General features: G+C 37.8%; 1 protein-coding gene across 2 annotated transcripts in view; it reads left to right on the plus strand.

The window, feature by feature from the left end:
- The window catches only part of LOC129436581 (protein NDRG2), a 53,925-nt gene that overhangs the window by 12,554 nt on the left and 28,033 nt on the right, over window positions 1-13,338 (plus strand). For both annotated transcript variants that reach the window (XR_012360250.1, XM_073859716.1), the window contains exons 2-4: window positions 4,678-4,772; window positions 5,978-6,019; window positions 6,149-6,254. Coding sequence is in view for 1 of the 2 variants with exons in the window: in XM_073859716.1 (XP_073715817.1) it covers window positions 4,698-4,772; window positions 5,978-6,019; window positions 6,149-6,254 (223 nt within the window). In the remaining variant the exon portion in view is untranslated. The remainder of the gene's footprint in view (window positions 1-4,677; window positions 4,773-5,977; window positions 6,020-6,148; window positions 6,255-13,338) is intronic.

The following is a 13,338-nucleotide window of genomic DNA, read 5'->3' on the forward strand; positions in this document are numbered from 1 at the left end:
TAGATTAATAGTGGTTAATAAAGTCAAATAAAATGTCAAAGAGTCAGCTGTAATATCATTGCATTTACATTTCAGTGTTAGTGGAAGTCTAGTTAAGCAACAATGAGGCTTAGCCTGACAGTTAGCCTGCTCCGGACCAGGCTAGTTTCCAAGCATAAGTTTCCACAGTAACCGGGGTTGAACTAGTTCAAGTTTGTTTTATGAAACAAAATCCACCGGCAATAAGCCAGACTTAACAAAATAAGGCTGGCTTATTCTGTAATCTAGTTTTATGAAACAGCCCTCTGAACTCCATTAACTCATTCATCGCCAGCCTTTTTGAGAAAAGTTGCCCACCTGCATTTTTGTGATTTTCACAAAATTTTCACAAAATTCCTTGCAGGAAAAATTATTTTCTATAAATATATAAACATACAAATTATATCAAATTAAAGAACACACCCTCTGCTTTCAAACAAACAATAAACAAACAAACAAACAAACAAAATGGGGAAAAATGTTTCATTATATATTTACTTTTTCCACTTAATTTAACCACTGAAATATGGATATTTCTCTTCAAAAATACATTTTGAGCAAAAAGCTTTAAAAATTGCGGTTTTTTTAACCCTCTGGGGTCTAAGGGGTTTTTAGGGCCCTGGGGAAGTTTTGACATGCACTGACATTTGTGCTTTTTTCAGTTGCTTAAAAACATATTAATGGCAAAAGTCTCATAACACTGTGTTCATCACAAACTGGGCTACAATATCATATAATCAACATGTATGTACATGTTTGTATTTTTGAGAGAAAAATGTTTATGCGTGGTTTTCGAAAAAGCTAAATTTTTAAGTCACTGATATAACTCCACAAAACTCATTCTAAACATGTTTTCCCAAGACTTTTCAAAACAGGATCTAGTAGTCTAGAGTTTTTTCTTCAAAATGATGTGAAAATCATATGGCCTACTCATTCACATAAAGCAAGATTTTGATTTACAATTTCTAAGACACTTTTGCTTGGGAAAGGCTGTATGCGTGAAGGCGGGAAAGCTCCTGAATAATCAGTGATTGACAGCTGAGAGACAAAAGAGTTGAATAATGAGCCACATGAGCCTTGTGGGGATGTTCAACAGGAATGTAACTTTCTCTGTAGTAATGATAAGGTTTACTTTTCAATATAATGTAAATACACACACACATTATATATATATTTCTATTGAAATATTTTCTATTAATTTCACAAGTATAAGTTACCTTTTAAAAACCATAGTAGCCTAATCATGGTAAAGGTACTGTTTGGCCATCGTAAAGTGAACACACTTCAACACAGGGTTAGTGTTTGGTTGGCCAGCGAGAGGTTTACTTTTGTGCAGTAAAAAGCTCAAAAGAACAACTGCCTATCGGTGTCTGGACTCTTATTTGTGTTTTTGTAATCATTAGAATGACTATCAAACATAAAGGCATTTAAAATAAATCTTAAAATCTTTTTAACATCGAGAGGCCGGATGTATGCAAATAATTTTGAAGCGAAGGGAATTGAAGGGGTGAGATGCAATTAATGTAATATGTATCCCTTGTTCAGGTTGGGCCATTTTTTGGCGGACATTTCTAAATGAGGAATTTCTATGAATGTCTAGCACTTTTTGTATGTTTGTGAATGTGGGTAGACTACCGTTATTCAACTAAGACAAGGTAAAAACTTTTTTTTTCATTCTCTGTCACCTTTAAATTTTTTAATTTGCGTCATAAGCCCTCATCTAGGAAACCACTTATAAAGTGGTATTAAAAATAGCAGTGTACTAAAAAAGTGAATAAAGTGCATTATAAATATGTTACAAATGTATTGAAAGCATTACACATGTTAATGCTTTGATTTGGAATTGAATAATTTATCAAGTCTGTCTTGTTCTTTTTAAAAGAAGCAAAGAAACACATATTGGGGCGGTTTCCCGGACAGGGATTAGACTAGTCCTAGACTAAAATAAATGTAAGAGCTGTCCAAACTGAAAACAACTTGCAATGACATATCTTAAAATACATCAGTGCCCCTTGTTTTGCCTCAAAATGCACACAAGTAATGTTTTTAGTAAGGCATGTTTGTTAAAACTAGTTATATTTCCTAATCAAACTAAGGCCTAGTCCTGGCTTAAGCTAATTCCTGTCCGGGAAACCACCCCATTAAAGGCGGAGTCCACGATGTTTGAAAGCCAGTGTTGATATTTGAAATCACCCAAACAAAAAAGCCCCTACCCCAATAGAATCTGGACCTTCTGTTGATAGACCCGCCCCACACATACGCAACCCGGCATTTGATTTGATTTGATTGGCTATAAGTGTGTTTTGGTAGTCGGCCCGTCTCCTTTTCCAACGTGTTTTTCAAACATCGTGGACTCCGCCTTTAAGCTTTAAAAAATATCAGTGTCAACATTTTTGTCTGTAGACACTTAAAAGGCTTTTTAGATTTAACTTTACTTACTAATTTAGATTTAACTATTGAATTATTAATATTTAGTTTCACAATCATTGTTGTTGATAACTGCTGCATATCTGTGTCAAATTGAATCTGTCAATTTTTAGGTTTTGTTTCAGAAACTGCATTTTTAATGTCACTCCACAAAATTTCAATGGGGTAGAGATTAGGAGGTTGAGCTGGCCACTCCATAACCTCAATCCTTTTTGTCTGGAATTTTTCCCTTATGCTTGTGTGTTTGGGGTTGTTTTCTTGTTGAAACACTCATTTTAGGGACATTTCCTCGTCTGTAATAATCTCTTCAAGTATTCTGATGTATTCAAACTGATCCATGTTCCCTTAACGATAAATAGGCTCAACACGATAGTATGGAAAACATCCCAATACCATGATTTTTGCACCACCATGCTTAAAGGGGACATTTCACAAGACTTTTTAATATGTAAAATAAATATTTGGTGTCCCCAGAGTACATGTGAAGTTTTAGCTCAAAATACTCAACAGATAAATATCATTGCTTGTTAAAAAAGATTTTCATGATATGTCCCCTATAACAGTCTTTACATTTTACTGTGGTTTGAATTCAGTAAACATGAGCTTCTGTCGATAACCACTTGACCCGAAAAGAAAAACTGTACTCACATCAGGGCACAAAATATTATATCATTTTTCTTTTGGCCAGTTGATGTGTTGATGTGATTCTGCACATGCAGGCGCTCGCTTCCTGCAAACAGCTTAGCATTAACCAGACTTCTTCTGCCTGTCACAGTACTTAACTTTGATCTTTCTAGAGGTGATGAAATGCGGAATCTTTGCCATCCTGACTATTCTTACATTTGTTTAACAGTAGTTAGTTTTCTTCTACGTGTTATTGGTTTTTATTGCCATTTAAGATAATATTAGCTGAGTATCCCAAACTCTGCTGCTTTTTTATATTTTTTCCCTCTCAAATCAACTTTTTAATTGAATTATGTTGTTTCTTCGAGCAATGTTTGGACCAGCCAATTTTACTTAGAAATTCAGCAGCAGATTAGCGGAATGAGCTAATTTTCCAACTACACTTTACATTGCTATTATTTATAGTTCCATATTACAACAGAACATAAAAACAAAAGATTGTCCAGCCTAAAACTCCACCAAAATCCATTTGCCATATGCCTTCAGATTCTGTAAACACGAGTCGTCAATTCTACCAACAACAACACAATAAAAACAATACATACCACATACCGGCGGTGGCTCGGTGGTTTGTGTGGGTTGTCTGCGGATCGGACCGGGTGTCGAGGTGTCCTTGAGCGGGGCGCCTGGCCCCGGCTGCTCCCGGCGGGCTGGATGGCGCCTTCATGGCTGACACCGCCGTCGGTGTATGAATGAGAGAGTGAATGGGTGACTGTGAGGCAAAAATTGGATGGCCATAGGTCTGTTAAAAGCGCTATATAAATGCAGTCCATTTACCATACCTGCATGTATTGAACCTTATGTACACTGATATGCTACACTTTAAGTGACTCAGATATTCAGTGTGGGTTCTTTTTGTCTATTCTGTCATATGTACATTATTTTTTTATATTATTATTTTAAAAAAATTATTACTTAAAAAAGGTTTCAAGAGATAAACACACTCTATTATGACTTCAATCTATGTGGATGGAAACTATCCCTAATAGAATAATAGAAGCAGCATTCTAGATACTTACAATTATAAAATTGAAAACATTAATGGAAAATAACATGAATCGAAAAGCATGAAAAATATTAAAAACATCATGAAAATATGATATTTCTGAAAAAAACTGTTAGAAAAGAATAATCTTCAGTGGACACTAAATGTACCCTAAATTACAGAATGACCCATTGGAGCCAAAATTTATTTTATATTTTGATCCTATGCCAAATGTTTGACACATCTATTGAGTTAACATACATTAATCATAATTCTACATTGGCCTCTATCATTAAAATAAATATTAAAGGCTTACTTCTCCCCAAAACTGTTTAATGAAAACAAGGGTTGAACCAAAAGGAATAGTCATTTTGAAAGACATTTTTATAACACATAAGAATAAAAAATAATGACTAATAAAAACATTTGATTGTTTGATATTGCCTTTTAGTGTCGTATGGGCCTTCCATTACCAAAACTGCAGAGGAAATTGTCTATATGTATTTATTTTGTTGTTAGGAGTGTGATTTGTTATGTTGTTTATAATGTATACTTTGCATTTCAGATAACATAAGCAATTACCATGACATCTGAAATGCAGGAGATTGCCATCACAGAAGAAAACCCTTTACTGCCAGGTCAATCGGACCCTGGGAAGGTCAGACACAAACACATTTCAAACATGATATACATGTACCTCAGGCCCTACACAGTTACTTTCTTTTCTTTTTTTCTGTCTGTCTTGAGTTTGTCCTCTAAAAGCTTTTATTTTTTATGTATGATCCCTATCGTGCTGCTGCCACCTTTTGGACATTTTAAGAACTTCACCATTCAAGAAATTATCTGTGCATGTTATGCAAGGAATAATTGACGACGGGCCATTGAATTATAAGAAAATAATGCACACCAAGGTGGTAATGCGGCACGACGCGAAGCGGAGGTACCCGCAGGTGTGCATTATTTTCAAATAATTCAAAGGACCGGAGTCAATTATTCCGCTTATACCACGGTAACCACAAACTTTGCTCTGGTGCCTATTTTTAAGACATTTGAAAAATTAGGTGTGCGGTTTACAGAAAAATAATCAACACCCATAGAACATTTCTCAGCCAATCAGAATGCAGCATTCAACAGACCCGTGGTATAAGGGAGAAAGTACATGCAGGGGATATGGCCTCAGTCGGCCTTCAGGAAGCAGTGTGCATGTGACTGAGAAATGTGCAGGGTAGAAATTGCATTAAATTCTGTTGTCAGTCACAAACACATTTCAAACATGATATACATGTACCTCAGGCCCTACACAGTTAATTTCTTTTCTTTTTTTCTGTCTGTCTTGAGTTTGTCCTCTGAAAGCTTTTATTTTTTATCTATAGTGCTGCTGCCACCTTTTGGACATTTTAAGAACTTCAACATTTAAGAAATTATCTGTGCATGTTATGGGAGAAAGTACATGCAGGGGATATGGCCTCAGTCGGCCTTCAGGAAGCAGTGTGCTGTGTGCATGTGACTGAGAAATGTGCAGGGTAGAAATTGCATTAAATTCTGTTGTTTTAAACAAAATTATGCAGCAAGATTTTTAAAACTACATTCAAGTTCCCTGTTATAGACAACTCTGCATTTTTTTTTCAAATTTCCATTAATTCCCATTGAAAGTTTCCAGCCTTGAAAATTGCCTGGAATTTTGCAACCCTAATAAACATATAATACATGCATGTATAATAAGAGCATTTGGTTAATATCATTATCTAATTTTTGACATAGATGGAATTTAGCTGCTTTTGCATCTGAGCTCCTTATTATATTAATTGGGGGTTGGGGCAATGCATAAACATAGTTATGTCATTGTTATTTATATCTGTGCAGGAAGCAGAGATTGCAGCCAGGATACTGTTGAACAAAGGCCAGGTGGGTTAGAGATGTGCTGCTTATCTGCTATGCACACACTCTATTTCTTTTTACAGTATTACCTTACATATACATAAGCTTCATTGTTACTACCCATTTTTAACGGTGTGTGTGTGTGTGTGTGTACAGGAACACAGTATTGAGACCCCCAATGGTTTGCTTCATGTGACGCTTCATGCCACTGGAAATACACGTCGACCAGCTATACTGACCATCCATGACGTAGGAATGGAGAGTAAGTCAAACTAAAAACAGAACTAAGAAAAGAGTAAAACATTTTATTTTAATCCTCTGCTGGACTCCATCCTGCCATGCAGAAGAAGGAAAAGGTGCACTCCCAAGCCCCCGACGCCAGAATAGAGAGTAACAGAGCAGAAGTTTGGGCTAAAAAAAAGATAGCTTTGAGATGGTGATTCTTTAGACCAGGGGTGGGAAATCCTGGTCTTGGAGTTTAGCTCCAAACCTATTTAAACACAGATATGTATAAACATATGTAAATGCTCAGGAAAATCAAAGAGGATCATTAAGAGGTTAAATATAGCAGAGTTTATAATACATTAAGATGCAATTCACTCAAATGCATGAATACAAGAAGAATCTAAATGAAACTCGCATATCTAATCGTTTACAGGTGAGCTACAATAGTACAGGAATCAAAATGCAACAGGGATACGGGTCAGTGACCAAACGTAAAAACATATTTTTGAAAATGATTTACAAAAAAGTATGTAAGGCATATTCATGTGTTTAAAAGGTTTTGTTTATCAAACATTTCAGCACATTTTATTGCATTTTTTCCATAAAATATTTGATAACCCCATAAAAAATAGCCAGGCGGTACAACCTATCTTTTTTTATTTGCCAGATGAGTTTAAATGCGCTCTTTGTGCCATGCTGATTTTTATGATGTTTATTTCAAGGTGGCATTTAAAATTATAATCCTGAAAATAGTTTAAAACTGTAGAACAACTTTACCATAAAACTACGTTTGAGAATTACAAATGTAAGAACAGTAATATAAAAAGTATAATAACAATTAAAGACAACCTTAGCTTGCGTTTATTAAAACTAAAATTAGCTAAATTATTATTTCAATTATTTAGCTTAATGTTTTTCATTTCTTTTAAGTAACATTCATAGCAGTTGCTTCTTAGAACAAAAAAATCATGTTTTGTAATTTTTTTCTTTGCTGAGTGATAGGGCGAGTAGTAGTAGTCCCCTCTTATAGGGGAATATCCTAATAACACCAGCAAATCACCTCATAGTACATTTTGGAGAAAGAAATTACTATCCAATCAGAATTCTCTATCAGTCTATTAGTGAAGGCGGAATCTGATGTCACAGTCAAGTATAGTAGAGACCAAAGAGGAGCTTGCCTCTAAAGAAGATGTCAAAGAAGTGTGTGTGTACATAAGATAGTCACTATCAGAGGCAAATAAATTAAGATGTGACATTTGCGGGGCTCGCTTTTCCATTGCTCACGGACGGCTTAACACCGACATAATGCACCAGCATTACGCAGCATATTCATACAAAAAGCACATAGACACTCAAGGCCATAGCCAGGATTTTTCAAATACCGAGGACAACCCCTACATTTTTTTTTGTTATTTATATTTTTTCCATATTACATTATAATAATAAACACGTCCAAACTACGACATAGCACAAATGTAACTGTGTCGGTGAGAATTTTGTTGGTGAGTAAAAGCATCCAAAATAAATCAATGGTTACATTTCATCATCTGAAGTGTAAGTCACCCTTTGCCTAAAAACTGCAAAATGTCTTTTTTTTTCAAGAAGCTTCTTAAATTTTCAATTTAGGATGAATTTTTAAGAGTATAGAAGGAGTTTATATATAATATGGGCTCTTAGGGCCGATTCACACTGGCGTGTGGGTCTCAGCTGCGTGGCGTGTCCATTTTTATTTAGGCTCCCATGTTAGCAGGTTTGACTGTTCACACCGCCTGCATGACACGCACGGCTCGAGCCGCGCCGAAAACGTGTGCATGCTAGGAATAGGACCGACGCCTATTTTTCACGCCACACGCAAGCGTCTTGGAAGCGTTTCCAGGCAAAATATATGGCACCTATAGCAACAGCAGCGCGTTAGCGCTGCGTCAGGCACGCTTCTGGTACGCACAGACACAGAAAACGCAACGCAGCCGCCACGCAACTGACATGCAACAGAGACGCCACGCAGCCGGTGTGAATCGGCCCTTATTGGCTGATTTTTCTACAATATTCAGTGTAAGTCACCTATTTCAAAAATAAATTTTTGGTTTTCTAATAATTATTAACAAAATTAGTCAGTTTGGCACAGGTATATTTTTGGTCTACAAAAGTAATTTCAAGCATTTAACCTGGCACCTTCAGATTAAATGATTTTTAAGATCATAGTTAACATTTTAGTCAAGTGACCTTAAACTTTTGAACAGTAGTGTAGGTTTGAATCTAATTGGTAGCTGTATTGCATCTCATATTGTAGGAGGCTATTTGCTGCATAACCATAACTCTCCCCTTCCCTCCTTCTCTTTGTCTGCTCATCTTTTGCTGGCTTTCCAAATGATAATTTAGTTTGTTGCAGCCTTTTCATTTTCATTTGCTTTATTAGATCAGAATTTCAGACGTGGACCCTTTACTCAGCATAAGTTGTGTTCTGGTATAAAAGCAGTGCTTATCATACTTTGTGTTTGCCACCGCTACCTTTGAGCTTGTTGTACTTGCCATCACTCTGTCGGGCAGACTGCACGTGAGGACCGGGCTGCCTGTGACGGCACATTCACACGGGGCATCAGCGTTAACGCTTCCCATTCACTTTTAATGGGTGACGTCATGCGTTGCCGAACTGAATTGTGGATCCGTCGGCGCCGCGTCAGTCCCGTTGCTCGCGGCAAAAGTTGAACATTTCTCAACTTTTCAAGCGGCAACGCGTGCGTCATCCAATCAGATCGCCTTATGCAAATTACCTAGACAAAGCCAGCCAATTATGGTTATGAAAGAACAGAGCATGTGTAGCGGCCACTGTGATTGGCTGTTGGCCACGCTTCAGACAAATTTTGAAAAATTGCTAAATCTAGGGACAAACTCATCATCAAGTTGGCAACACGGCACTGCTGTGCATGTTTATACAGTGTATGAACTTGAGCTAAGCCTGCTTCTGGTTGGCTAACAATGGAAATTCAGCCAGTCATCAACCCTTGCCCAAGACTTTGCCTTTGATTTGCACTTAAGCAAACTGCAGCTTTCCATTGTGCACTAGAGACATTAAAGCAAGAGAATTTATCTGCCTTTGCACATTTATGATCTGAGAAATGTTATGCAGACTAGGCTGGATGAATCATTTATTCCCTCTGACATCAAAACGCAGGTAGACACCCTTGTTGAATCCGATGACTCAGCATCAGTGGTTTATGTTGATAATTTGAGTTGAATACAAAACAACGAGAGTGGGTCCTACTGAAAAGACATTTAGAACAGCCTTAGCAACTTCTTATTTAGAATACCCAAAAAACCTAGCCTTGCTAACACCAAACCAGTCTCATAGAGAATGAGACGTGGTCTGGGAACCATATGTTAATTTTCTCGTATTTGAGGCGTGGTTTACGAATGCCCAGAGCTGTTTATTGGGCACTACGAATGTCTATCAAATGCGTCTGTACATAGCTCATAGCCAATCGTTTCAATTATACCAGATGACGTATGTAGAGCGACATCAATTCAAAAGTAAACGACTATTATCGGGTACGAGTGCACACTTGAAAGCTATGCCACTAAACCGGTAGCTGTATATTGTATTGAAAAGCAACACAACTTAGTGGCACTGTGACAACCACAGTACAGGCAGAATGACAATGATAAATACAACTTAACATTTATTCAATTCAATTCAATTTTATTTATATAGTGCTTTTCACAAAAGTTAATTGTTTCAAAGCAGCTTTACATTAATAGAAGCAGTGAAAAGCACAGAAAAACGACAGATAGCACAACAAAATACACGATAGCATAAGCAGTTAAATTAGCTGCAGCTATGACTCAACATTATAAGCGAGTGTATTACTAAAGTAACGTCTAGAAGAGGAAGCTAAGTTAAGCCCAAAAAGGCTGCCTCCCCGGGGTAAAAAAACCCTAGGAGAAAAAAACCCCGGGCTTTTTAGCCGAGGAAGTAAAAAAAAGTCCTAGGAGGGAAAAACCCTTGGGAGATATAATATATATATACACACATATAAACGGATAAGGAGATTAGGCGGAGATTAAGCGGGTTCTGCCGGTGATCGTTGGTCAGGCATCAGCTGGGCATCACGTTGAAGGACGGCCAGTAGATCAAAGGTGTGCCGACTTTCACATCTACCGGAACTGGGTCTGTTTGTCTCATTGTCCTCGGGGTCAAGGACGAGACAGGGAGAGAGAAACAAAATCATATTAGCGTAGGGGCCGTTCACATGTAATGAAGTGTCACACAGTGATGTGGTTTAAATCAGCTTAGTTCCAGACAGACTAACTATTGCTAACAGACTAATTATAAGTTAATTGTACTTCGTCAATGACGATGCCTAGCAGGTTGGTCCTATAAAACTCTGTGGTTATCATGTCTTGCCATATACAAACATCCTTCTTGGATATGAAATTGTTTAACGCCAAAAGTTGCTCTTTTTTTAAATAAAGTTGCGTTCAAATCTACTTAGAACACTATCTAAGGCTGCATTGAAAAGTAACTTCGCGTCTGTTGCCGTGTTATAACAAATAACAAAACTGCTTCTGTGTTTAGAATAGACGTCATCATCGTCTTGCTGCCCCCTCCCCATTCTGTGATTGGTTTCCTATTTCAGGGGCAAAAAAGGGCCATAGTTTCCTTGCTAGACTTGCAGCGTGAATAAATTTGCGGGCAAGGGAGCATGGGAAACCCAGGCTACAAAAAACCATGCTCTGATGAGAGAATCTATGCTAAAAACATTGTCACTTGTCACACCACTGAGTGGAACAAAACATATTCCCTGTGTCTGATGGATGGACAGATGTGTTTAGTGCGATGGGAAGGAAGTCACTCACACATCTATCTTTGGCTGTAGAGTTTGTTTTTTGCCTGCCTAGTACATCTGCACCCATCGAGCGCTTGTTCCCGTTAATTATTGCATCATGGATGGATGAAAAATTTTGACTGAGTGTAACAACAACGAAGGCCATGCTTTTTGTAGGAATTAATGCATTTTATGATAAACTCTTGAAAGACAAGGGCACACTGTCAAAAATTGGTTGCAGTGAAAAATACTAAATGGCAACAGTGAATGAAGCTGGTGCACCTGATCTGCATTTTTAGATACGACTACATACTTTTTTTATATAACTAACATTATTATCAAGTGTAGATACGTTTATGTGTGCAATGGGAGGTGGGGTCTGTGGGTCCTATGTCTGTCCCGTATAGACGGTTTCAGCAGTAATAACAAACAAACAACTTTTGTGCAATACACATGATTTTCAGTAAGTTAAACTCCACAAAGAATCAATCACAACAAATTCCTTTTAGAGTAGTTTGTTTCTGATAACAAGCAAAATAAACAACACGTAGATTACCTTAGTTCAAATCATAGCTAAAACATATCAAAAACTACGCTTAGCTAACATTACTGTGTAAAATGTGTACTATATAGTGTATACAATCTTAACTACAGATTGGCTGCCAAACATCCCATCCCATCAAATAATGCCCCTGGACACAAATATATACATGTCATGTAATTGAACCATATATCTATAGAAAAGCACAGTTCACATTAAGGGTTTCAGTCATATTATACCAATCCAACTGTGCCCGAGTGCGATTGTCCCCCCTCCCTCTTCCCCTCTAACCTTCCGCTCTCTTAACATTGGAGCCCATCGTAATGTTAAGTCTGTGGTTTTTATTCTGAGTCGTTTGGGCCGCAATGACACACAGCTCTCTCACATGCCATCATAATGCTTAGTTGATCTGTCGCTTGTGCAGCTCAGACATTCACGTATCCCTGCTGTACATATCAGATTTGCAATTCCTCACCTGAGCCCAGGCCGCGCCCGGCACGGTGCAGAACAATCACACTAGTCAAACAAACCAGGTTTTGGGAGGTCAAACGTGCTTGGGCGTGGTTTGATTTGGATAATGTGAGTGCACCTAATGGCGCTTTTCCATTACATAGTACCTCACGGGTCGGGTCAGGTCAGCTCACTTTTGGGGGCTTTTCCACTGGGTACAGTACGTAGTACCCTAGCCTTTTTTTGAGATTCCACCTCGGTTGCTAAATGCAAGATTAGCTTTACTTTCGTGTCTGCGCCGTCTCAAGCAAACCTGTTGTCATCTGTGCTTTAAGTTCCCAAACACTCTTTAAGCGGTGAAAAACATCCACAGGCTTAGAATAAGGAACACCATACCAGTCTTGCAGTTTGTGACGGCACATCCATGACGCACACGTCCGCATATATGCACTGCATTTTTGCAAATTAAATGATGCTCAGTGGAGCATGTTAACATTGTTTTTTGACCTAAAACTTCACTTATGTACTCTGGGGACACCAAAAACGTATTTTTACACCATAAAAAAAATATGACCCCTTTTAGAGATCGACCGATATATCTGTTTCCCGATATTTTCCCTGATATTTGAGCATTTTCCGATGATCGGATATCGGTTTTGTAATATCGGATTGACCGATAAACAAGAGAATTGAGAATTGCGCGCTGGACGCATCTGAGGAGAGCAGATCACAGAGCAGCAGCGTGCACAGCAAATATGAAGGCGGAGTGACGCGACTTCATTAAAAGGTCTTTGAGTATACTTACTTCACATATTTGCAGGCATTTATAACACATCTTATTTGTGCATTAATGTATGTTATGTTAAATAAGTGGATTTATTAAAAGCAATGTATGCAGCTTGTCCTAGAGACGAACTCACAGAGTCACGCTGATCCATAAAATCCGGTCCCAATAACGACGTAGCTTTGCATGAATAAAACAGCCATGAATTTATGCTTGGTGGAATTAAAAACGCTAAATTATTTTCTGTTATTTATGCTTATCATTAGCATCGTAAAATCCCGTTCATATTGCTGTTCAACCGGGGTTGAAGGCTGAAGCACAGCCACCACATAGCTAGCTTTTAACAAGATTTTCCCTAAGTTATTTAATAAAAAGGCTCGTTCTTGTTCTTCATTCTGATTGGTTGAAACGCGTTCTAAGCCGTGATAAAATACCCCGGTAAACCCACGGTTCAGACCGCATCACAAGTATCACCGCGCCACTGTTGCTGCGTACTGATTTATGAAAATAAACACCACAGTCT

Source organism: Misgurnus anguillicaudatus, chromosome 21, assembly GCF_027580225.2.
Source record: "Misgurnus anguillicaudatus chromosome 21, ASM2758022v2, whole genome shotgun sequence".
Classification (NCBI taxonomy): Eukaryota; Metazoa; Chordata; class Actinopteri; order Cypriniformes; family Cobitidae; genus Misgurnus; species Misgurnus anguillicaudatus.